Source organism: Sapajus apella, unplaced genomic scaffold (genome assembly GCF_009761245.1).
Source record: "Sapajus apella isolate SASKATOON/1434 unplaced genomic scaffold, GSC_monkey_1.0 scaffold1, whole genome shotgun sequence".
In the NCBI taxonomy this organism is placed as follows: domain Eukaryota; kingdom Metazoa; phylum Chordata; class Mammalia; order Primates; family Cebidae; genus Sapajus; species Sapajus apella.
Window position 1 is genome coordinate 27,586,842 of NW_022436941.1, and position 26,649 is coordinate 27,613,490.

At 41.6% G+C, this 26,649-nt stretch overlaps 1 protein-coding gene and 1 long non-coding RNA gene across 5 annotated transcripts in view; one reads left to right on the plus strand and one right to left on the minus strand.

The window, feature by feature from the left end:
* MCC (MCC regulator of WNT signaling pathway) overlaps positions 1–26,649 on the plus strand; it is a 460,067-nt gene that overhangs the window by 316,190 nt on the left and 117,228 nt on the right. For 3 of the 4 annotated variants that reach the window (XM_032251904.1, XM_032252672.1, XM_032254008.1), the window contains one exon: positions 21,419–21,532. In XM_032251904.1, the coding sequence (XP_032107795.1) occupies positions 21,419–21,532 (114 nt within the window). Of the gene's footprint in view, positions 1–19,380; positions 19,464–21,418; positions 21,533–26,649 lie in introns of those variants that run through there. The other variant, XM_032253308.1, reaches the window with a different exon arrangement.
* LOC116538275 lies at positions 1,309–19,372 on the minus strand. Its single transcript, XR_004263651.1, has 3 exons — positions 19,286–19,372; positions 5,509–5,688; positions 1,309–3,784 (listed from the first exon to the last, which is right to left on the minus strand). It is a non-coding gene; the product is annotated as an uncharacterized LOC116538275 (long non-coding RNA).

The window sequence follows — 26,649 nt, forward strand, 5'->3', positions numbered from 1 at the left end:
GTATTTTGGAATCAAATTGGCAGAAAAAATATATATAAATGATATATCTACAGTTGTTAGGAGTAAAGTGAAATAGATACAGATGGGAGAAATAGATATCGCAGTAGCTTTTGGTAGAAGGCAATTTCACATTCAAAAGCCTTGGCCAGATAATTCCCTTTCTAGGAATTTGTTCTAAGTTTCGTCATTGTAGCAATATACAAGGAAAATTGGTTACACATTCAATAATTGGTTGTTCGCTAAGTTATGGTACACACAGCACATAGGTAATTGTATTAAGACGGACAGATGGACATGGGTGGAATCTTTCTTGTCACCTGGTTTGTTCTGTGTTATGTCAATGTGTATAATAGATGAGGAAAGAACAACATTTTACATTTACCTCCCCACAGCCTTTTTAGTCAAACGAGGTTACTTAGAAGAAGAGATATGCATGGCAGAGTAGAGTTTTCAGCTATAAAGCTATAGGAAATGGCAACTTGAGGCTGACCAAGGATAGTGAGAAGGGAAGATGAGGCTTGTTCTGTATGCAAATGAATTGCTAAAGCAGCTGAATAGCCGTTCTAACCTCCAAAATTTTGCCTAGGCCGTTAAGTAACCTTAAAGAGGTGAGAGTTTGATGCCTGAGACCCTCAGACAGACAGAAACATTGCTGTTGCCTCTGAATTCTGTCTTAAGTGATCCAGTGAGACTTGATCAATATTAAGTCAGGTGTCTGGATTGTGTGAGCTGAATTATGTCTATTGGGTATGAACTCCCCATTGGTATGTGTCTCTTTTCTCTTCCAGTCCTAGAGTTAGAGAAAAAGGTCCTACCTGTTCTCATACAGAATCCTTCCCCTAAATAATGGTTATTTTTTTCCCCCAGTTCTCCCATAGTACCCGAAGTCAGTCAACATTTGGATAGCTTTCCATTTTACTTATTCTCTGTCAAAACATTACACTGATGGTTTGCTGAGAACCATGGGAGATGGATCATGAGGGCAGCAAGGGAGAGCCTTCTTTATGTAGGGGCTCATGTAATAGAGTCAGTTACTGATGAGTTCCAGGACTTGCTGGTGTGACAAGCAGATATCACTGAAGCTCTTTGGGGCCAGGCACAGTGGCTCATGGACATAATCTCAGCACTTAGGAGGTTGAGGTGGGTGGATTGCTTGAGACCAGGAGTTCCAAGACCAGCCTAGGCAGCATGGTGAAATCCTGTCTCTATTAAAAATACAAAAATGAGCCAGATGTAATAGTGCATGCCTGTAGTCCCAGCTACTTGGGAGGCTGAGGCACCAGAATCACTTGAACCCGGAAGGCAGAGGTTGCAGTGAGCCAAGTCGTGCCACTGTGCTCTAGCCTAGGTGACAGAATAACACTCTGTCTCAAAAATTAAAAAATAAATAAGAAATTTCCACCTTCTGCTTGTCTCTGTGCATTTTTGCCCTTGTTAGCTAATTGTCAGACTGAAGCTTAATACATTTTGGGTTAAAGATGCAAATTCAGTGGCACCTGAGTGATGAAATATCTCTATTTTCTGTGCCTCCTCCTTTAGTCTTTAGGTTCAAGAGAATGGCTGCCTGTCTGTTGGGAAATTATCTTGTACCGTGCTGCAGTAATGTTCTGCTAAACTTGACTCAAGTGTTTCCTTGTGGATGTAGGCAGTTGTGATCAGAAGTTTTGTGCGGAGGGCAGATACCTGAGTGAACTGCCAGGATATGGTCAAATGCCTTGGACAAACAGAAATGGTTCAGGAGAGCATCCAACATATTTGAAGCCAAAGCTTTGGGGATGCACATACCTGGTGCTTCCACAGAGTCTCAGTTCAGGATGCAGAACACTCAGTGTGGGAGCCAAACACCCACTCTTCAGCTTAAAGGTATTGCCAGCCATCTGGCAATATTTGGATCTGACTCTCAGATTTCAAGTCTTGTCCCTAGAGATAAGTATTCCTAAGGTCTCCCTTCTGGGAGCAAACCATGTGAGTTGCTTGCTTATGCTATAACTACTGACCCCATCACGAAGAGTCTATAACTTCTTGTCACATTTTCTAAACAGAGGCAAACATAATAAAGTATGTTAGAGATGAATTTTAAGGACACCAGTAAGGAGAGTTACATATAAGTCAGTAAATATCACCTTGAACTGTAACTTTTTTATAGTGCTTTTATAGTGCTAACAAATAACACTTATAGGAATGCCTACGGCCCCCAGTGTCCCTAGGAAGTGGGTAGGGTAAATATTAGCTTCCCCCAAGCAGATGGGGTATGTATGGGTGTGTATAGCAGAGGCTGGGACCTGTGGTACTTTAGTGACAGGCACAGACTCAAAAAGCAGCCAAGCTTCCCAGCATTCATGCAGTTGTGGTTTATCAGAAATTTTTAGAAATGTCCCTTCTTGCCTAAGAAGGTAGGAATGTGGTATGTGGTATATTGCCCAATTCTATAAGGGAGGGATGATTCTGCCATGGATTAGAAGTAAAGTCCAGTTAACACCCTATGGCTCCATCTGTCCTTGTTTAAAAGAAGTAGATGCTATAAAGAAGAAAAAAATTTAGATTAAGACACTACATCAATTACTTCTTTCTGTGAAGACCAGACTTGGCAATAACTTTGTGCCTAAAAATACTCATTTGTGCATCTTACTAAAAATCCCTAAGTATTCTGTATTGGAGTTTAGATGTGTGGGATATATCCATGTAATTCTATCATAGTACCTGTAGCTGAGGTATCATGTACTTGACATCCCCAGAAGAAAGCACTTTATTTAAGTATTGTGAAGTTGAGCAATGCATAAAAGCTGGAGTAGAATAAAAATGTTGTCATTTATGCCCATCTCCCAAACAGGGCACTTTAACTTTGCTGGCCAGTCTTTAAATTGCCTCTTGCTGCCTGAATAGCTACTATTGAAGAAATGAGGCAGTTTGTTTTCTAGACAGCCCTCTGATTGTTCTCTATAAACACTCACACAGAGTTTCTGGTTGCAGAGCTTTCTGTTCTTCTCCTGGGTCATCCTAAGCAGTTCAAAAGGTGACTGCGCTTGGGGAAGAGGCCAAGTCAATGCATTTTAAGAAACCTACCCTTGTGTGTCTCTCCAAGGCCAGAATGTAACCTTCATAGAGCTTCTGAATTTGTACATTAACCCCCTTGGCACCGCACCTGAGCAGTTTGACTGGGTCTTAATGAGAAAACACTTTTTAAAGAATAACCTCTACTTGTTTCTCAGGCCACACCTCATCTCCACCCAATTATCTAAACATCAGCATTCCTCCGTGTGCTTGGCCTTGCTGGTCCATGCTGGTCATATGGGCTGTGGGGTGGCATTACAGGAGACTGCAAGATTATGGCTTTGACACATTTGGGTGCAGGAAGGGTCCTGCAGAGGGATGTCTTTCAAAAAGAGTTTTTAAAAAACCTATAATGCTAATTTACCAGTTATCTTTATTTTCCTTTCTCCTTCTGGGTTTCTTGGTTTCCTTTAGAGTTAATGACTGTCTCCATGTATACAGCCTATCGATTCTATATCGTCTTTCCCCTGCTCTTTAGGTTCTTTTCCCCTTTTTCTCCTCCCATCTTACTCATAAGCAGCAAGAGCAATGCAAATCAGCGTTTCTTCTTTCTCTCTTCGTAGGACAGAGAGCAGGGAGTCTGGGACGGTGGGAGTTTCAAGATTCTTTAAGAAAGGCATTTAGGCTGGTCCAGGGTTAGGGATTAGGGAAGGGGAGGCACAGAGGGCTTGTTTAAAAGCTGTTTGCTTAGTCAGCACAATCTTTACATCCACCGATTGTGTCTGTTGGATGCCTACAAGAGAGTTGGTGGACATCGGGGGGGGGGCTGATGCCTGCCTAAGCTATTGCTTGCTACTGGTCAAGCCTGAATTTAGAGGGTCTTTGCTTTATAGACTTTAAGGGTAAAATACAATTCGCCTTGTGGACTGGTCTGTTGCCCCTGCCCCATTCTCTGCTGCCCACCTCAGATCTGTCCCCTTTGTTTTCCCCCAACCCTACCCATTAGGAGGGCCTAATTTAAAAACACACACATAGCAAAAAAGCACAGTTGCTGTGGCCTGCACCCACTATTCAAACTTCGAGATTCAGAATTCTGTAAACCACAAAGGTTTTGTGCCTGTGGTATGTTCTGGAATTTGAACTGACCGTAGAAAGAGTCTGCTTTGTATTATTCTTTCATAGCATAGATTCATCATTCTGTATACTCTAATAATGTATTTCTATGGAAATCATTTACCTTATGCAGCACAGCTAATCTTTTCTTAATCAAATTTTTAATAAAAAGTACGTGACAATCCTTCTCCATAAATACAATGGGGGAAAGAAGTGCAAGTATATTTTTTCAGAAGGTTTCAGAGAACTGAATCATGTAAAGCACTAGTCTGAATGGATATGAAGGTACTCTTAACATCTGGCATTTATCTGGAAAAGGACACATTTTCATCAAAATTTTAATATTCTACATGTAAGTTAAGAATTCTTTATGGCTCTCTGGTTGCCATGTTTCTGCAAGCATGTACAGTATCTATAAACCTCCAAATAGGCTTGTTGTGGCCTGCCCTTGGTTTAATATTGCACTACGTATATGAGAAAATTCCGCATAACTTTGTTGCTTCCTAAGGATACTCAAAGGCTGTGTATTTCCCTAGGAAATGATCTGCTATGTTTGCACTTTTTCTTCATGAACATAAAACTGTTTTTTCCCAAAACTGTGATGCCTGAAATGAGGTAGGTTTGATGTTAATGTTTAAAATCGGCTGGGCGCCGTGACTTATGCCTGTAGTCCCAGCACTTGGAGAGGCTGAGATGGGCGGATCACGAGGTCAGGAAATAGAGACCATCCTGGCTAACACAGTGAAACCCCATCTCTACTAAAAATACAAAAAATTGGCTGGGCGTGGTAGTGCACGCCTGTAGTCCCAGCTACTCAGGAGGCTGAGCCAGGAGAAACGCTTGAACCTGGGAGGCTGAGGTTGCAGTGAGCCAAGATTGCACTACTGCACTCCAGCCTGGGCAACAGAACAAGACCCTGTCTCAAAAAAAAATAAATGGTTATTGAAAGGGCAAGGTGGTTGTTGTAGGTCATGATTCTCTGCCCCAGAAAAAAATTGTTTTAAGATTCTTAAGAGTTTAAATCTGTTGAAGTTAAAACTTAAAGTGGTGATTCTCTTTCCACTTTTCACTCTAGCCTGTTATTTTGGGGATGAGGAAGTTCTTCCTTTATGTATCAATCACTTTAAATAAATATCCAGTTCTGTTTAAGTCATTTTTCTGGGTAGCCCTCAGCCCTGCAGGTGTGTAAATGCCATAGCTCTCAGCCCAAAGCACATCAGGGACTGAACTGCACAAATTTCATACTTCTGTAAATGTTGCTCTGAGTCACAATTGTCAGAATTTGAGAAAATACAATAAAAAGCTAGCTTTGAGGTTCCTGTTCTTCCTTTGGAATAACCACTGTTTTTCTTTGCCACATGAAAAGAAATGCCCTCCGTAATTGTTGCCTGTGTGTTAACTCACCTTTTTTGCCCCAGTGCATCTATTGGTGTAAAATGAGAGAATCATCAGACTGGAATGAATCTCAAGAGGCTGCCGACCAAACTCCAAGGCAGGGCTGCACCCACATTATCCCAGAAAGATGAGACTCACCCCTGTCTGGAAAGGTTTTCCGGGAGAGTAATTCCACAACCATCACTGTACCTTGTAAGACATAACAAGCTTCACTGTCAGGAAAGACTTTTAGAGCAAGCCTGAATCCCTCATGCTGAAATGTAAACCCATTATCCTTTGCTGCATACCCTGGTGAGTCTCTGCAGTCTAAGAGTTCATCATATGCTTGGCAGCTAGTGCTAATTTGCCTTCATCCCCCTCAACTCTGAGCTAAATCATCCTATTTCAAATTTGTGATATTCTTCTGAGAGCCCAAAAGTAACCTTTTTTTCTTTTTCTTTTCTTTTTTTTTTTTTTTAAATAAATGATGCCCTGTGTCGTGGGTAATGGGAATGTTACATGTTACATGTTCGGATCTTATAGTCCTGTGTAACCATCTCAGAGTGATGTTTGCATTTAAACCGTGTTATTACCCACGCTGTTCCATGATGAGCATTTACAGAATTTTGACCTCACAGGGTAACTCATGTGGGGTTCTGAGGAAACGCCCTCTCAATAACAGGCAAAAGCTTGCTCAACATTTTTTCCACCGCTGTACTTGGTCCCGTGCCTAATGATGGTCAGTGTAAACTTGTTTAGCAGTGAGGCTTAGCTTTAAAAGTTTGGGTAAATTTTAGTTTTTGTACTGTTAAAGTGACAGCATTTCTAGTCACTGCCAGACTTAGACTTTCCTTTGATATTTTTATCTAGGTTGGAAATGTGTCATTCCTAAACAGCCTAGGAGTCTTTCATAGTTTCTTTGCTCACTGCCTTCTGCTTTCAGGAAACAAAATAAGGCAGCTTTAGGGAATTTTTCTGTTTGCCTTCTAGTGCTATGCCTACAAGGAGGTGGGGGAATGGTAGACATGACAAGAAAAACAAGGATTAGATGTCACTTCTTTTGTTGTGGCATGTTTGAAGTAATGATTAGGCTGGGCTTCATGAGCTTGGGAAAATATGCAGCCCTCACTCCTGCCCCCCCCACCTCCTTAATAAGCACAAGAGAAATTTAGTTTGCAAATGAATGTATGTATGTGATGGGGGCAGAAAGCAATGTCATTCCCAAAAATGTGTGATGATGTGATGAAAGAAGCCTTACTTCTAGGAAGCAGTGTGCTCTTTGTGATTACCCAAAAGCTCCCTACCTCCTTCAGCAACCAAGCTGTTTCTATTACCATTAGGTCTGGAACGTAATATGGACTTATTGGGTGGTTACAGGTTGGAAGACCATGCCATTGGGTTGGGGGTGCCTACCACGTAGAGAAAGTCAGAAACAACCAATAAACGTAAATCCCCTAAGGAACTTTTCTTTTATCAACCCATCCCTGTGCCCTCCTCTTTATTCTTCCCTGCTTTCTCTTTGAGGGTGTCACAGAGTCCCGGGAATGGCAGAAGGGTGGAGAGTGCTGATTTGTAGGAGACCTTGCATTGTTCTTAGCTATCCCATCTGCAGTCAGTAATGCCACTACCCCTGACATACTTTATTAATTTCAGAATTCACTCATGAAATGAAGGGGGCAGAAAAGGAATAAGTCAGTTTGTAAGGGAGAGAACTGGCAAGACAATATGTGATAAAATGTTGGTGTTTCTTGTAGGTAGGGAGAGAAACAGGGAAGCTTTTTATATTAAGATAATGCTGAGCTGTTACATACCTGTCCGAATTACTAGTATGCTGTGGTTTCTAGAGACAAAGTGGGAGGACAGGCTGCTTTTGAGGGAGAAGCAGCTCCTCACAGGAAAAGAGCTGGAATGCTGTCAAGCTAGACTCAAACCACCGGGTTTCATTCTGGTCTGTGGTTGACATGCATTGTGTTGGAGCTTTTATCTGCAATTCTGACATCTTTGATTTGGCAAGGGATTGCAAAACACTCACAGGCCCTGGCCAGGCTAGTGCTGGCAGATGGGGTGGGGTGCAAGAGGTGCACCAGTTTTGGTAGATGCATGGCTTACTTGCAGCAGCAAGGTCTTTTTGGGTAGAACAGTGCCTTTTTGACTACAGAGTTCAGGCTGCCCTTTACCTGTACAGGGGAGCTTCTTCCCTCTGGTGCTGGGCACTGTCAAAGCAAGTGTGGGGATCCCACTGAAACTTCCTCTCATACCAGTGGCCTTTCCAATTTGAGCAGCACTGCTAGAAACCATCTGGCGCTGAGCACCATCCAAGTCTGCAGTCTTGACTCCTCAGGCTCTCTGCCTTAGCCCACGCCAGATATGTGATCTCAAAATGTGTGACTCTGGATACCCATCTTAAATGTGACAGGTCAGCTTGGAAGTTTGTGGTTTCAAGTACTAGAAAACTGACTGTGCCTCAGTTTCCTTATCTGTGAAATGAGGTCATTGTAGCACCTATCTCGGTTTACTGTGAGAATTTTATGAAAACTCTTGTAAACTGATTGGCACATAGGAAATGTGCTAGGCAGAATTCATATAGAGTGTTGTGCTTGGTCCTGGCTACCATTTACCAAAAGGAAAATCGACATGCTAGGGGCCCCTGGATGATCAAGGATTGTTCTCGAGGTTTGATGATTTAGAAATGATGGTATTGATAGAATGAATTATTTGGAGAGCTTGGAGTATAGAAGAGAGTTAATTTTATCCTGCTTATGGAACTAGACCAATGGGACAAGTTACAAAGAGGTGATTTCAGAGTTGCTGTGTAAGGTAACATTTTCAAATGCCAGTAGCTATCCAACAGTGAACAGGCTTGGCTATCTGAGGAGTAGTCAGCTTTTTATCACATAGACATAGTGACTACCTGCAGGTAACACTGTAGATAGGGTTCTGGCACTGGCTGGACTATTGGGTAAGAGGACAGTTAATTATCTTTCCAACTCCTAGATTTGAAAAATTCTTGGTTTATCTCTCTGAATACACTGGGAGCTTGTTGAGAGCAAGGACTACCTAATTATTTGTATTCTTCATAAGACTTTGGAAATTGGCCCAAGAAAACACTTAAAAATTATATAATTCTAATGTATGTTTATTACAGAAAAAATACAATAAACCTAAGAAAGAAAATCATCTGTAATCTCACTACAAAGAGATAACCTGGGGATGCCGTTCATATTTTGGTACACATATTTCTGGGCTTCTTTCTTGTTAGATATTGTGGCCAAAAATAGTACTATTAAAAATTGTTTTTGCTTAAACTATTTTAAGTGTAGCTACACGTTCAAAAATGTCTGACAGATATTTGCAGGTGATACCATCTCATGGTGGTGGAAAGAGGTAAGGATAATGTTTCTTTATCTGTATTATCTAATTTGCTAACTTTACCCCTTCAACAAATACTGTATGAAATTCTACCATGTGCCAGCCACAGTTCATCTTGTTCATGAGCCATTTCCCCAGCCTCTTGACATCCCTGCCTTCTTGGAACTCATAATGTTATGGGGCCAGTGAGTCAGTGAAAAAAAATGTTACAATATGATGTCAGGTCATAGTAAGGGTTATGAAAAAGAGGAGGAGGGAGATTGAGAGTGGATGGGGGGGAATGAATGGTCTGTGGGGGACAATTGGAAACCAGCGGGAAAGAATTTAGGAAATAAGTCATACATGTGGGAAATAATGATTGCCAAATTAATTATATGTTTCTCTATTCTGTTGACAACTTAGTATTCTATGCCTGTGACACAATTTATTCAAAAACTTTTTTAATCATTTTCTATCATGAATAGATTATCTTTGCATATGTCCTTGCTTAAAATAACTTAATTGGTCCTCTCTTATGTACTATTGAGATGCATTTTTATGGAAATTGATTTTGGGGTCACTATGTATGTCCCACTTGGTTCTCTACTGTCTCTTCCCTGAATGATAGGAGGACCCAGGAGGTGGATGGTGCAGAGTGGGCCTGAGGCTACTCCAGTTTCCAGGCTTTTTAGGATGAATGTGTTTGCCTGCTTACCTGCTGGCCCAGCCTAGGTGCAGGGAGCAGCTGATTCAATTACACATGTTGAAAGGCAGAGTCTAGATTACTATGATTAATATGATCTAGGCTCCAATGTCGTGAATTGTTCTGATTGCTTAATCAGGACTTGTGAAAATGAGATAGGATAGTAATGTACCACAGTTTTCAAAGCCCAATTTTATTTTGACACTTTTCAGCAGGCAGATGGGGTGGCATATGATGATTGTGGTCAGTAAGGTGGCAGTGGATCGGGGCACCGTGGTTGTAGCTTGTAATCCCAGCACTTTGGGAGGCTGAGGTGGGAGAGTCGCCCAGGAGTTCGAGAGCAGCCTGGGCAACATGGTGTTTTGTTCCTATCTCTACAAGAATAAAATCAGTTGGATGTGGTGTTGCAGGACTGTGATCCCAGCTACTCGAGAGGCCGAGGTGGGAAGATTACCTGAGCCTGGGAGGTCGAGGCTGCAGTGAGTTGTGTTCTTGCCACTGCATTCTAGCCTGGGTGACAGAGTGAGACCCTGCCTCGGGGAAAAAAAAAAAAAAAGATTGCAGTTATCACTGTGGCTAACACTCTGCCAGCTGACGTTGTGGTTAAGTGATTTGCCTGCAGTATTTCATCTAACCTTCTCAACTCAGAATGAGTGGGTATTGTTCCCATTTTAAAGATGAGTAGACTGCGGCTTAGAAAAGTTAAATGAGTTACCCAAGGCTGAACTAATACTCAAGTCCAGGGTATTTTGGTTTTGCTTTGTGACAAAGCCTAGGTCCTTAACCACTAAACTGTTTTTCCCTGTTGTTTTCTTTCTGTCGAGTCTCTTTCCTATTTTCTTGCTTTCCTGGGAACAATGTGATCTGGGTTAGGACTACTGTTGGCTGGGTTAGAGTGCTTTGGAAAGGAGAGAAGATTCAGACCTAAAAGCTTTTCCTTCTTTCTATCAAACACGCTGTTCTCTGAAGCAGTCAGCGGGGCACATCAGAGAGGGAACACTATGCAGATTTGAAATGTGTCTCCTCTCTCTCTCCTGGTTCCTTGGATTAGATGTACCAGCAAGCGGTAAATGGCCCATCCGTCAGCAGCCCTGTGGTGAGGCAAGACAAGTCAGGGCCTGCCTGGGCCTTCCCTGAAACGGGGCATGCCGTGGCATCAAGCATTTTAAAACTGATTTTCTTTCAATGAAATAATGCATATTAAAGTATCTTTAAAAAGATGGGAATGCATTTTAAAATGATTGTGTTGAATATCCAAATAGCTGACATCTTGGCTGACTCTTGGGCTTTAATTAAAAGTCTGGAAGCATGTGCCTTGAGTTTTATATAAACTCCATGTGTGTATTTGTTGGTAATTGTATGTATACGTGTGTATGGGTGTGTGTAGACACACGCGCGCACACACACACACACACAGATATACACACATGTAAATCTAAACCTTCATTTGCTTTCCCAAAGAAAAAGTATTGTCCTTAATCCATTAAAATCTAGGGTCTCTTCAAAGCACTTCAGCCATTGCTGTAAAAATACTTGGGCCTTTACTGATCTGTGGAGTGTATTGACTGTTTCACCATTAAAGGTACTTGGTTTCTCTAGAATGGGGAATTCAATACCTGCTAAATTGGATCAATATAAAAACTTATGAACAGTGTAGACCTTGTCAGAGAACTCATTTACTCCTGTTCATATAATTCTCTGTGGGAGTTTCCACCTGGGGGATCACATCAGTATTTAGCAGGCACTGAAATATTCATGTCCTCTGATTAGCTGGATTTAATTGTTACATCTTCATCTCCTTCATGATGTGTCATTAGGATGCAACTCATCTTGAAATTTAAGTTGGTGCAGGCAGCTTATTGCAGCGTCTTTATTTTGTCTGTGTTTCTTTCCAAAAATGCTTGTATAGCCACATAATTTTGGTTTCCCTTGGAAATAAATACTACAAGTTAAGATTTGTTTTTAGTGGAAAATCCTAACTTATTTTTAATAGCTACTGTTGTCTTATAACATTTGTATAGGAAATTTTTACAGGGTATATAAAATATTCCTCTGTTTAGATTAATGTTTAAAGATCACAACAGTTGAAGTAAACTTTCCTTCTCTGTACTATTTAAGCAAAGTTAGGTGTTTATAAGGGCTTTTTTTTTTTTAACCTATACTGCAATATTGTCCTCTTTATCTTTCCCACATAGAATGTGGAAATAGCTGGAGATTAATTTTTCACTGATTCCTCCCCTGGGTCTGATACCATCTCAGTGGTCTTCTGTTTCTCAAAATGTTTAAAGTTTTAAAGAATGAATACCTCTCTCTTCTTCATTGTAATTGTGCTAATTCTGCTTTCCCCTCTTACCAGAATAACCCTCTGAGACCTTTTCTTCTCAACAGTTTCATGGGTATTTGCAAAGATCTCAGAAGTGCTATGATATTCTGTTGCAAAGCATGATACATGGTAGTTATGAACAAGACCGTGGGATTAGACAGTCTTGGGCTTTCATTCTAGGTCTATTACTTACTAGCTTCACAAGTTACTTAACCTCTGAGTCTCAGTTCCTACCTCTTTAAATTGGAGATAACGACAATATCCATCTCAAAAAGCTATGTGAAGGATCATTGAGAAAATGCATGTTATGTGCTGAGTATAGCAGTCTAGCACATAGCAATCAGTTGTGTTGGCTAATATTATTGCCAGTACAAATTATGAGGGGACTTATTTTCAGAGGAGCATATGTGTACAGATGGGATGGGATTGAGGGTCATCTTCAAAGCTGATTGTCAGTCTCAGACACCTCCCCACCTTGGGAGCCATTTCCTAACCATTTATTTGAAGAATAGGAGGTGTGGCTTTAAGTGGGTTCTGGGGACCAGTTTGACAGCTTTCACAGTGAGTACCTGGTCCTGCTTTGTAGGGTCTGGCACTGTTCCCTATATCAGCTATCTTTCATTGGGTAGGATTAATTTTTCTTATATAAATGGTGTCCCAGTGCTGCCATGTTGAAGGAGCCTTCAAATTCTGTTTTGAGGAACTGAATTTCAAGGAGGTTTTAAGAAACAATTCAGGGGCCCTGACCTCTCAATGACATGATCAGGTAAAGTGAAAGATGAAAAGCTGCTGCTTTCCAAGTTGATCTAGGGCACACAAAAGATTTACATGCAGAGAGACATCTTGGAGATTAAATGTAATGAGTTTTAAGTTTCAAGACTATGAGTAACTTTTCTTGAAATACTACATAGCAGGTGCCCCTAGCTGGAATTCTAGCAGTAAAGAGGAAAGTTTCAGCCCTAGAAGTGACTGAACAGGCTGATGGTGTCCATCTAGCAGGGAACGCTACCCTTTTGCGAGACATTTTGTTCTTTATGTATCTGAATTGGAATACCTGGCTGTGGAGTCTTGGAAGGGAAGCTGAATGAGGCTGTTTATTCATGTCCAGATGTTTCTTGCTGTCTCTATGGATAGCTGGGACCACGTATTTTATTCACTACTCATGAGCTCTTGATTGGTCACTGGGAGAGAGGTGGCCTCTGGACAGGGAACCAGGAAATCTGAACTTGATGAACCTTGAACTTCTCGTCTGAGTCTGTTTCATTTCTCTACAATGAAGGAATTGGACTAGTTGTTCTCAAATTCCCTTGCCAGTGGTAAGATGACGTGTGATTCTGAGAACTCATTCCATTTTTAGGGAAAGATCTTGGCTGAACAGCTCTGTATAGAATGAAGCTCCCTTAAATGTTTAAGGTTCAGCATATTCTTTCTGGGACCAGTGGACAAATAAAGTATGCAGAGCCCACAGTGCAGAACTCAGGTGCCTGGACAGGTGAACATGTCAGGTATGCACGCTTACAGGTTTAAAACTAGAAGAATCTCACCAGGCGCCATGGCTGACACCTGTAATCCCAGCACTTTGGGAGGCCGAGGTGGGCGGATCACAAGGTGAAGAGATCAGGACCATCCTGGCCAACAGAGTGAAACCCCGTCTCTACTAAAATATAAAAATTAGCTGGGCATCTGTAATCCCAGCTACTGGGGTGGCTGAGGCAGGAGAATAGCTTGAACCCGGGAGGCGGAGGTTGCAGTGAGCCGAGATCGCGCCACTGCGCTCTAGCCTGGTGACAGAGCAAGACTCTGTCTAAAAAAAAAAAAAAAACTAGAAGAATCTTACGGATAATCTGATACAAACCCTTCTACAAAGGATGAAAAAGCACAGAAAGGACAAAGAGAGTCACCCAAATTCATACCACGCTGAGCCCCAAGCTTCATCACAGCATTGGAGGACTTGCCCTGCCACCCTCCCTGCTCCTACCCAAAATCACATGGATGCTGCCATTGTGAAAACCCTGACTCTGCTTCTCCCATGTCCCTAGCCCTGCCAGTGCACACACCTCACCTCCACCCAACATTCACCCCCTCCACACACACGCATGGATATCCGTGTGTTTGCGCATCCCTCGGGCAAGGGAGACCTATGGCATGTTCACTTGGAGGTGCCAGCGATACACACAGTGGAGATTTGAGCATAGAGTGCCTGTGTGTCATTATCTCTGGTACTATTAGGTTGGTATAAAAGTAATTGTGGTTTTTGCCGTTGCAATTACTTTTGCACCAACCTAATATTTATGAGTTTCTTCAGTTGGGCTATTCTCTACATCTCCTCTGTGCCTTGATTTCCTCGTTTGCCGGAAGAAGGTAATAATATCTATCTCACAGCATTGTGGTGATGGTTAAATAAGATATGGCATGTAGTGTGCCTAGCCAGAGCCCCTGATACCCGTAAACACTCAGCGTACGGTAACTATTAGAATTATTACTTTCATAATCACTGCCCAGTGGCCTGGAATTCTCAAGCATATTCCCAGACGTTGGCATTGGAATTTGACACTGCCTTTCCTCTGCAGCTGATGGAACAGGTGGAGTGTATGAAGCGTGCAGTGTGGGACCTGCCAAAAACAGGTGTTCAGTGAAAGTGAGTTGTTCTCATTTCTCCCCCTTTAAGGAAGAGGTCACTGGATGAGAGAAGTTGGTACTGCCCATTGTCATCATTAAAACATAAGCAAAATTGTGCATACTTTGAATCTGGAAAGCAAGTGGCTCGGCTAGAAAGAATAGTACAGTAGTGCCCCCTTCCCCATGGTGTCAGTCACGTGAAATCAACTGCAGTCTGAAAATATTAAGTGGAAAATACCAAAAATAAACAACTGGCAGTTTTGAAATTGTGTGCTGTTGTGAGTGGCCTGATGCACTCGCGTGTTGGGCTGCTTTGTCCAACCTGGGGAAGGGCTCTTTCCTTTGTCCAGCTTATCCGCACTGACTGTGCTCCCCGCCCATTAGCCAGCTGGGTTATCACATCAAGTGCCATGGAATCACAGTGCTTGTGTTCAAGTCATCCTTATTTTACATCATAATGGCCCGAAGCACAAAAGTAGCAATGCTGGCGTGTTGTTAATAATTGGTCTGTTCTATTAATTATTATGAACCTCTTACTGTGACCAGTTTATGAATTAAACTTTATCATAGCTTTGTATGTACAGGAAAAAACATAGTGCATATAGAGTTCAGTGCTAACTGAGGTTTCAGGCGTCCACTGCAGGTCTTGGAGCAGATCTCCCTCCGTTAAGCAGGGGACCCCTGTAACTCCTGTCACGACTCAGTGAGAAGAAGATAGAGGCATGCTGGCGGTGAGTGTTAATGAGCACCTCAAGTAGCCAGACCAAGTTAAGAGAAAGAGCAAGTACAGTTTACCCCAGATGAACTCACCTCCCAACAAAGCAGGGAAGACTGGTCCAGCCCTCAGCACCATGAAGTGCCTCAGCAGCACCAGGTGCCTGTATCTGGATAGGGACTGTGGGGACGAACTCATTCCTCTGCCCTAGCTGTGGCTGCAGAAGCCTTTGGGCCCTTTGAAGACAGTGCTGTTCAAAGTGCAGACTGAAGTCCCAGAAAGATGAATGTAGGCTCTCCACCATTTTATTCAAATCCTGCATTCCTTTTACCAACTGTACTTCATGGGAAAAATAGTTGTCCCTCGGCAAATCGGGAATCACAGCTTCCCCTTAGGCCACAAAGTCGTGACGGGATGAAGGTCAGAGTAGCTGATGCCTGGAGAGCGCCATGTGCACTGGGTGGTGCAGGCCTGTCTGCTGTGTTTATTGCCACTGGTAGCAAAATGCAGAAGGACCTAATAACCAGAAATACACAGTGATGCTCCTGTAGGGGCTCTCAGCAGAGTCATTGGACTGCAGAGTTCAAGGGCACCTTAGGAAGTGTGAAGCCTTTTGTCGCACAGCAGATATGTAATGAAATAGACCTCGATCCACTTAGCACAGAAGAAACCCTTGGGAGAGAGTGTCATGAGGGCATTGCTCACTTCTCACCTGGGCCCTGGGGGGGCTGGACACCTTTCCCCTTGGAGGCTAAGAGGCCCTGTCCTTGCAGTCAGTTGAACAGTGAAATTTTTTTACTCGAGTTATGTTTTATCCAAAAATAACCATTTTGACAGTTAGCTTGCAGCCAAATGTCCAGGTGGTTTAGTTTCGTTTGGATACACAGTGTAAAATGAATGTAAAGCAGGGCTCAAAACAGCCTAGGGAATTAGGGCTTTTTATCTCCAGAAATGTGAGGAATGTATGGATCTATATCCTTCATGCGCTAGACCCAGATTTGTATAGGAAGTGTCAGGGTCCTATCCAACCTTGTTTAGGGCTCATGTTAAAATTTCACTGAGAATTAAGAGCCCTGGCTGTCAGCTCCTTAAGCCTTAGGATTTCAGCAGAATCAGGCAAAGCATCTATCGTCTTCCTAGTCCTGTGCTATCCACCAGGTGATACACTTCTCCAGGACCGGACTGTTTTACTCCTTGGAGTGTCCCTAGTACCTCTGATGGGGCTTGGCCTGCCTGAGAAGGTTATTGACTTGAAACAAACCCATCTGTTGAGTGCTTATATGATTCTAGCCACCATGATAGCCACTTTCTGGATGCCATCTCATTTGTCTTGACACAGCCTTACAACGAAAGAGATTAAATTGTGCAAAGATAGTCCACCAACAAGTGGCATAGATAAGATTTGAACCCAGGTTTATTTGATTCTGTGAATTAGGGTTAGATGAGCTTCATTTGCCAGAAACTCTCACCATACATCGTTTTATACAACAGAGGTTTATTTCTAGCAGTTACATAACCGAAGTCTGGGGTTAGGCAGTCCAAAGCTGGTGGCGTGGCTCCGCAAAGTTGCTAGGGACTCAGGTACCTTTCCCACCCCTAGAATCTCAGCTTTGTGGCACAAGATGGCTGCTAGAGCTCCATCCATCATGTAAGATACCAAGCAGCAAGGATGGATGACAGGAAAAAAGGCGTGGCCTCTCAAAAAGGTTTTCCCATACCTCTCACACAGTGTTTCTGCTCACATTGCATTGGCCAGAACTTTGTCACATGACTATACCTAGCTCCACCGGCACTGAGGGATGGGAACTGGGGTATTTTAGCTGAGCAGCAATATGACCAGCCAAAAATCAGCATCTGACTCCTGAAGAGGAAGAGAAATATGTGTTGAGGAAGACCCTAGCACAGCCTCCAAACAGCATGTATTTTCTTTCTCTTTGGTTCATGGAACATTTTCTTTTCATCATACTTCATAGTTCATATATCTGAATCTCTCACTCAAGTTAGAGGCCATTTCAGAAACCAGAATATGATTAAAGGGATTCCAAAAATTGGCATAAATATAATTTCCTATTTATACATACTTGACAATTTTGGTTGCTGTAGTACATTTATCTTTCCAAGATTTAAACCCACTTTCAGTCCTTTTAAAAATTACCCGAAGGCACTCTCATACACTGTTGGTGGGAATTTAAATCAGGACAACCGTTACGGAAAACAGTGTGTAGGTTTCTCAAAAAACCTAAAAATAGAACTACCATATGATCTAATCCCACTACTGGATATTTGTCCAAAGGAAAGGAAATCAGCATGTTAAAGGAACACCTGTATTTCCATGTTTATTGCAGCATTGTTGACAATAGCCAAGAAACAGAGTTGACCTAAGTGCCCAACAACAGATGAATGGATATAGAGAATGTGGTACATATGCACAGTGGAATATTACTCAGCCTTAATATTAAGAATGAAATCCTGCCATTTGTAGCAATGTGGACAGAATTGGTGGTCATTATGTTAAGTGAAATAAGCCAGGCATAGAAAGACAAATATCACATGTTGTTACTCATATGTGGAAGCCAAAAAAGTTGATCTCAGAGAGATAGAGAATAGAATGATAGATACCAGAGGCAGGGAAGAATGTGAGGGCAGGGGGAGGGATGAAGACAGGCTGGTTAATGGGTACAACATGCAGTTAGAAGAAATAAGTCCGGCTGTTTGGTAGCATAGCAGGGTGACTATAGCTGACAATAACGTATATTTCAGAATACCTAGAAGAGATTCGAAATGTTACTAGCACAAAGAAATGAAAAATGTTTGCAGTGATGGTTATTTTAAATATCCTGATTTGATCGTTACACGTTGTATGCATGCATGCATCAAAATATCACATGTACTGCATAAATATGTGTAAATATTATCTTTCAGTAAAAAAGTTGTAACTGCCCAGAAGGACCACTAAACTAATTTTTTCATGCTTGCCTACACACAGCGACACAAGTTTCCTCATGTAGGATCACTCACAAACACTCTAATTTTTGAATTTGCAGGGGTGCCATCCACGTTGCCAGAAGCAAGTGAAATCCCAAAAGAAGGGAGGTTATGTCCGTTTTTGATAACTGAGTTGGTAATGAAGGGGGACAGGGAGAGCCATTGAACTCAAAAGCACAGAGACTGAGTGTCCAGCACTCAGACTTGTCATGGGAAGCCCATTCCTCTCCTCTCCTGCTCATCCAGGAGGTCAGGGGGTGGACTGGCAGCCGATTCTAGGTGGTGTGGCTTGTGGCTCATTGGTACTTCCCCCCACTCCACCTCCTGCGCTCTCTAGTTGTAGCCTCTGCCAAGTAATTGTCAGTAACAGCAAGAGACATGTTTTATTCTACCTCATTGTTACAGTAATTCATTCTCTCAGAAGAGCTGGTGAACAGACAGACTGCAGCAAGGAAGCAGAATAACCCGGTACGATACGCTGCAGCCTGCATGCCTGGAAAACAGTCACTTTATTTTATTGCATCTTTAATATAAAAATAGCTTCTTTTAGGAAAAAAATGTTCCTTAAACAAAAAGTACCCAAGCAAAAACAATTTGAAACCACCCAAAGCCCATCACTAACACACGAGAATGCTCTTTCAGGTTTATTTTTCTGTCATGTTTTCATTACTTTTACATTCAGAGAAGATACGTTAAGTAAAATTCTCAGCCAAGTAAAAAACTGAAAACTTCTGTCAGGTACAACATCATAGAGCCAGAAAAGTGTGCTGTGGCTTGGCCCGGTGCTCAGCTGACCGTGAGACCCTGAGTAAGCAAGTCAGTCTGTGGATTTCAGATCCTCACCTGCAGTTATGGAGTGGGGGACATTGGTACCAAAGTTCTTTTCCCCGCTCAGACATCTGTGATGATGACACATGAAACAGACTGTGAAATGTATGTGGGGTCACAGAGCTGACATCGAGTCCAGATGTTTCTTACTGAGGGGTCTGTAGATAGATTCCAGGGTAGGTCATCACCATAATTGGGTGGAAAATTTGCGTGCATCCCAAACTCGTCTCTGCCCTGGGAGAACGGTCCATTGCATTCACGAGATTTTCAAGGAATCTGTTCTTACCTCATAGATATGCACCTTCCATCCAAAGAAGTGAAGGGACTTGCCCCCAGTGGGCATCTGACCGCTCTTCCTGGAAGTCTGGAGAGCTGGTAGGCTAGAAGGTATTATCACTCCAAGCCCAGTGCTCTCCCCAAGAGCAGTGACCATCCTGGACCCCTCTTCCAAGTCTGTGATGGAAGTGAGTACTCTGTCTCCATCTGGCTCAGTTCATGGAGTCCGTAGGGGACTATGCAGCATTCTCTCAGCTTTTCCCTCCGGGCCTCCCCGAATCCCTTTAAGCAGCCTTTTCCCCCCGGAAGTAGAAGAGGAGATATAATGAGGAAGGGAAGCAAGACTAGGCTCACAGAACTGGGATCCTTATTCCCATTCCTCAATTTCTTAAAGAACATGTCAGCTCTCAAGCATTTTATCCTTCTCATTGGAGGTGAGGTGGCAAATCCTTTCTCAAGACTTTGTATAATAGCGTAAAGTGCCACAGTGTCGGATGCTGAAGGAAAATCCTCAGACTGATAGTTCACAGGCTGAGGGGGCAACCAGCTGTCAAAGGGAGTGGATTTGTTCTCTCTGCATGCAACAAAACAATCTCCAAAAGATTATACAATGGGAACACTGGTATTTGTGCTGAGAAGTCGTCACACAAAATGTTGTATCTGAAACCTACAGTGACCTTTTCCAAGCAGCCTTAGCCCTACATCAGAAGACAAATACTGCCAGTTTGCTTGACATTTTCTTTTTTTAATTTTAAGCATTCTTGATTTCAAATCGGCCATTGATCTGTTGGTTTGCTGCTCCAATGCAATTAAGTGAAGTCACATTTACTTCTGTTAGAGTCTAACAAAAACAACTGCTTTGAAACCCCACACCCTCCCCTGTATCTGCTTCTCCCTCACTCACCACCCGCCCCCTCCCTCGCCCCGAAGCCTGTCAGCCAACATGCTGTGCGTGGAGGGCGGATTGCAGAAAAGCTCATTTTTCTAAGCCTCAAATGAGAATCTTCAAAGTTGAGTTATGTACCATCATCCTGTGTCCAGCTTTAAAGATCAAATGTATTTGCTCACTTCTTACTTTAAATCCTTCTTGGCAGAGGCTGCAGAAAGCCTAGAAAGGGGATGGTTTGTTCTGATTCCAGTTGTTCACCCAAATGAAGTATGGAATTCAGCCAGGGGATGGTCTGAGCTCCACCTAGAAAGGAAGCTTTCAAGGTTTCAAAGGAAGTTTCAGGGTGTTGCTCTGGGACCACTGTGTTGAACAGATCTTAAAAATAGTTCCATCCACCGGCCTGAAAAGTCAAAGAAGGGACATGTGTGGTGGTTGTATGTGTAGCCAAAGCCCAGCCTTTAGAACTTGAACAGATTGAGGTTCTGGATGTATGTGGGCCTCTTGTTAATCTGTTGAAGAGCGTTCTTTCTAACTCTTGGTAACCCAGAGAACTGGCTGGGGAAAGAGATCTCAGTCGATTGTTAGTTTGTCTTTTCACAGCATCATTTGTCACAGTTCTGGTGCTGCTCCTGAAAGAGGCCCTGCTAGCACATAAGAAGCATCTGTCTGGCCAGTATAGCTTCTCGGGGGAAGCGGGGAGGCAAAGAGGACGCAAGAACCAACAAGAAAATAAATGGGCCAACTGTACAAGACCATTTAAAAATCAGCTCTGCCACTTGTTTTTCTTAATGCTCAGACCCTGTCTGCCTGTGATACATGCAATTTAGATGACTGAATTCCAAAAAACCAATTCAGCTTTTGTGTTTTCCAAAGGTGAAAATTTATATGGCTCTGCCTTTTCTTTCCTCTCATGATTAGAGTCAGGCCGCTCCACTTCAGCTGTCAGGCTCTTCCTCACAGAGTAACTTGGGGAAAGCCATTGGAAAGAAGTTTTGTTCTCTGGCCTGGTTATACCACTCAAAATTAGGTCCCACGGCCCACACATAATATTTAGGGTCACCATATAACCCAGCTCACTGGTAACACACCTGATTTGTGTCTTTAGTTCTCAAGATTCATAACACTTACCTTCATTCTCAAAAGTGTGGCTTTTTGGATGATAGGTTTTTAATGTGGTTATGCTACTTGTGGGAATGAAGGGAAGGAATGCATCTCTGCTTCAGAACTCTAATCTCTTCCTTTCTCTCACCACAGCTCCATTCGGCAGCCCTGGCATCACTAAAGGGAGATATTGTGGAGCTTAATAAACGTCTCCAGCAAACAGAAAGGGAACGGGACCTTCTGGAAAAGAAATTGGCCAAGGCACAGGTAAGGGATCTGGAAAGTTTTTTTGTTTTTTTTTTCCTTTAAAAAACAAAAAAAACATGGTGAAACCCCATTCCTACTAAAAATACAAAAAGTTAGCTGGGCATGATGTTAAGATAAAACATGGGTATAGAAATTCCCACAAAACAAATTACAGCTTTAGCAGCAAATACTCTGTCTTAGTCTGCTCTGGCTGCTGTAACAAATACCATAGATTTGTGACTTAAACAACATTTATTTCTCACGGTTCCAGAAGCTACAAAGTCCAGGGTGCCTATCAAGGGATCCCTTCCAGATGGCTACCTTTTTTTTTTTTTTTTGAGACAGGGTCTTGCTCTGTCACCCAAGCTGGAGTGCAGTGGCATGATCATGGCTCACTGCAGCCTCAACCTCCCAGGCTCAAGCAATCACACCACAGCCTCCCAAGTAGCTGGGACTACCAGCTAATTTTTTGTATTTTTGTAGATTTGGGGTTTTGCCATATTGTCCGGCTGGTCTTGAACTGCTGAGCTCAAGCGATCCTCTTGCCTGGCCTTCTAAAGTTCTGGGATTTCAGGCATAAGCCATCGTGCATAGCCTTTTAATTTTCTTCCCTTGCTTTGATTTTTCAAGGACTTCTATTATTTGTATGTTAGATCGTCTTTATCTGTTACTGTCTTAAATATTTTATATCTTTTTAAAGTTATTTCTCTTTTCTGTTTCTCTTGGGATGTTATATGTTGTTTTTAGCCTTTTTTGCCTTCTAGTATAGTCATTTCTAAAAAACATTTTGAATCTATTTCAGATTCTTTTCTCACTTCTGAATTTTTCTGATTCCTAATTGTGTTCTTTTCTGTCTCACGTCTTTTAGTTTATTTTGAAATAGTAGGCTATTATTTGGAGTGTTTTTGCTTGGGGGATTTTGTTTGCTTTTGGTCTGTGTTGTGGCATGCTTTGATGGTTTATAAGGATGTTCTGACCTTATTTTGTATAACTTAGTATGGGATTTGACGTCAGTATTTTTCTGTTTTTCATGTGAAAAATAATTTCCTTGAACTTTCAGGAGACAGGCTTTAAAATGGCTTTCTAAAGTGTTTTGAACCTAGCCTTCTGTTGTTTTCTTGTTGTCAAAAATGGCAGCTTACTTTCTGTCACTCTCTGTCTCTGTTCCTTTTACCTGCTTTTATCTGGATCTTTTCTTTCCTTTGTAATTCCCATCCTTTTCAATTTTATTTCCGCTCCCAGCAATTTCTCTTCCTGGAAGGCAGCCCTGAGGGCAGTCTCCAAAGTTCACAGGGACTAGCCTGCTGTAGCCTCTTCAGGTCTTACTTTGGCCCCCAGCACTTACTCTTCGGTCAGGCAAAACCCGTCCCAGTTTTAGCTACTATTCCCCAATTGGGCCTCCTTACGCTCCTGTGAATACCTTTTGTTTTTTTAGGAGTTTTTCAAGTTCTCAGATACATCAACCTTGTTTTCCTCTGATTCTCACCATGGTGGTGCCACTCAGATCTTATGGATGATGTTGGCTTCTTCTTACCTGCTTGGATTTTCTTGTTCTCAGGCATACCTTGCTCCAGGCTTTGGGCTCTACTGTGTAGGTGCTTTATTTTTATGTGAGAATTCAGAGAAATTTAAAAACCCGGCTATAGAAGCCTTCCAGAATGACCTATGGAAATTTTTGGAAAACTTTCATGTCTCATAATCAAAGATTGTTTGAGTAGAGGGAAAAGATTGTACTTAAGATCATCCACTTTCACGTTCGATGGGCATCTGAGGGAGATTAGCTTGATTACCCAAAGATAAATGAGTAGCTCAGCAAAGCCACCAGTGCCTTTTCTTACTATAGGGTATTATACATGACAAAAATTTTCAATTTTTACTTAGATGAAAATGTTACTTAAAATATTTTCCTTCTGATTATAAAAGTAATAAAATAGTGATAGAAAAAAATAGAAAGCATTAGAATATTTCAGTGGTAATCTCTGAACTAAAACTTTTTTAGTGCTTTTTTTTTGGTTTTACAGTGTTTTTTAAGAGAAAATTGTTATTTTTGTATTTTAAAACAACTAAATGGTGGTGACTATGCTTTCTAATTTATACCCACCCAAAGTCAATCATCATTAGCAATTCTTATTGATGAGAATTTGTTTTAAAAAAGAAAACAGGGAATGTGTTTAATTGAAAGCTGGCATGTACAATAGCCTTGGATTTTAAAAAGTGACCAGGAAGGTATTTATTAAAATTTAAGCCTACAAAGGCAGCTTATACAGAGGATGGTAAGAGGATAATAGAAATGTTTTTCTCTGCTAAGTCAAGGATTGATTCAGCTCTTTTTTTCACTTACAGTCAAGCCATCCTCATGAAATAGCTTTTGATGACTGATTTTACCCCTGATGATGATGGTCATATCATAGAACCATTTATTGATTCTCTTATTTGCGTTCTTAGGTGAAATAGATTTAAAAATTACTCTCTGCTCTTCTCACTGGAAATTTCTTCCCAATTCATATACTGGAACCTAGGAAAGAGAACGTGAAAAAAATGTCAGACTTACCATCTCATATCTTTAAAAAGATGACATTTATGCAAGAAAAAAATAAGAACAATGAAATGACTGCGCCACATTTTCTGTATTATATGCCGTGGTAAAAGATTCGTGTTTGAGGCTTTACCAGATTGTGGAAGAGCAAATTCATGTGTAAATTTATGCTCTGTGGCTCTGGTAAGTTTTTCCAGCTCTCTAAATATTGTAGTGCTATGATTAAAATGTAAGATGTAAATGGTGGTTATGTTCAACAGGCATTACCAAGAGAGCTGCAACATCTGTTGAATAATCATTAATGGTGACACTAGAACTGGTTGAATAAAAGAAGGTTTCTTACATATGCTCATGACGTCAGCTTGTAGGTAGAGTTTTGAGAATAGCGGTATGAAGGGAAGAACCCAATATCAATATGATGGAGATGATGTACTGCTTCTATATTAATTTTCTATTGCTGTGTGATAAATTGCCATGAACTTACTGGCTGAAAACAGCACAGTCCTATCTTCCCAGATGGAACAGGGCACAGACATGCACCAACATTCTACAGCCCAGCGGGGACTAAGCCTGTGGGAAACTGGCTAAGATCATATATAGTCCTGATTTTATGCTTTTAGCATATTTGTTATTTATTTAGTACCAGCAGTTATTTTAAATTACTGCATTTTTAAGTGCTTCAGAAGGAAACATATCAAACAAGCTTATGAACCCATTTAAAATCGGTGAGCAGTAATGTGGAACACTTTCTATTTCTAAGCTGTTTATCTTTGGAAAGCAAGTCTCCTAAATTTTCTACCTCTTGGCTTTCGGGAAGAGAACACACACGGTTTTCCTTAAGTGGAAAGGAGAGAGTGTTTTCTTCTTCCCTTGTTTTCTGAGATAACTTTTCTGAGATGTAGTTGGCATGTATTTTCTTTGTTAGTGTCACCCCATTCCATTCCTTTCCTATTCGTTTATACTTCTCTTTGGTAAACTACTCCAGCTGCTTTGCTCCTTAATGGCATTTCCACTTGTCCTGGTGCCTCTTTGTTTAGCCAGCCCAGTTTCCCCTTAGCAAGGGAATCTGGGCAAGGGCTTAAGAGTGAGAGTGGAAACACCCCAAATAGTGTTAGTTGTGACAAATCCTGTGTGACCTTGAGAGGGTAATGACACTTGTTAGCATATTTTAAAAGGGAGTAGTACTAACCTGCTTCACGGTATGGTTGAGAGGGTTAACAAATTAATGATGGCCTTGCATTTTCCAAGAACCTAGTTCATAATGCTCTTAGATTTGACAGCTGACAGTAATGCGATGATTAAAGATCAGTGGCCTCGGTGGAGTAAGATAAAACCTGGTGACGAACATTAACAAAACCATAAAGCTGCTTAGAGTCACCACACTGCACAGGGTTTTTCCAACAGGGGCTCAAGTTCTCAGGCCAGACTGTCTCAAGGCTGACTCAAGGCTTTATCCCTGGATTGCACCACAGCAGGGATGAGCCTAAAGGATTTTGTTCTCCATGGTTGAAATGACGATGTTGTTTGTTTTTATTACACATGTTTGCATATTGGCAATTTCACCAATTTATGTGACTAGACACAAGTATTTATATGAATTTTTAATTTGCTTCATCATCATAACAGGAAAGCTAAGATCTCAAGAAGAAACTCAGGGTATGTATTAAGTGCCAGATGAAATTTGGGAAAAACAAAATTTCATCATATCCAATCTCAATCATTTTTTTCTTTTCCTTTCAAACTGAAAATCTGCAGTTGTGAGACAAATCTAGACTCCTAATGATATTGACCTCCAGAAATTAATGGCAGGCAAGACATTGCAACCACAGGCTTTCTGGCTTTGTGGCACTGTACCTTCAGTCAAGAATTGAATATGGGCTAGGAGGAGGGAGAACCCTGGATGCAATTACCTGTAATGATAGAAAAAAAATAGTAGCATAGTAGCATGTTATTTGAGACTCTTTTTTATTTTATTCAGCTGAAATTGTATGGGGTGTTTCAGTCCAGTAGAGAGAAGAAAATAATCTCTAACTTATAAATTGTAGTAGAAGAAACTGCCTTTGGTCCCAGAGGCTGCTAAGTAAATTATCACTGAGAATTGACTTTGGAAGCTAAAGCTGGCTTGTTGGAAGCTGGAGAGACTTTGAATTCCCTGTTTTATACCCCCTTGTGTCTCCTTTTCTGTTTTTATCCTCCCAGGGGGTTGAAGAGAGAGCCCTTTGGCCTTTCCTAGCTCTCTTTGGTATTGTAAGGCCTAACATTCATGCTTCCTGTAGTTCACAGAGGAGTTTCAGGATCTGAGGACAAGGCACCACCTGAGATCCTTAGGTAAATGGTGAAGAGGATATACACCCACAGATCAGGGAGCTGGGGGAGGAAGAGGGGAGAAGATTGTGGCTACAACAGCTTCTCTCCCTTGATGGCATAAACGGGAATCAGAGGGGTATTTGTTACCTGGGTTACAGTAAATAAATCAGTTGCTCCACATTTAGTTTGTTTTCCCATCTACAAAGTGATGGTATCCTCAAGCTATGCTGTGGAAACAAAAAGTTTCAAATTTTCAGTGGCCTAAGATACCAAAGATTTATTTCTTGTTTTCTAT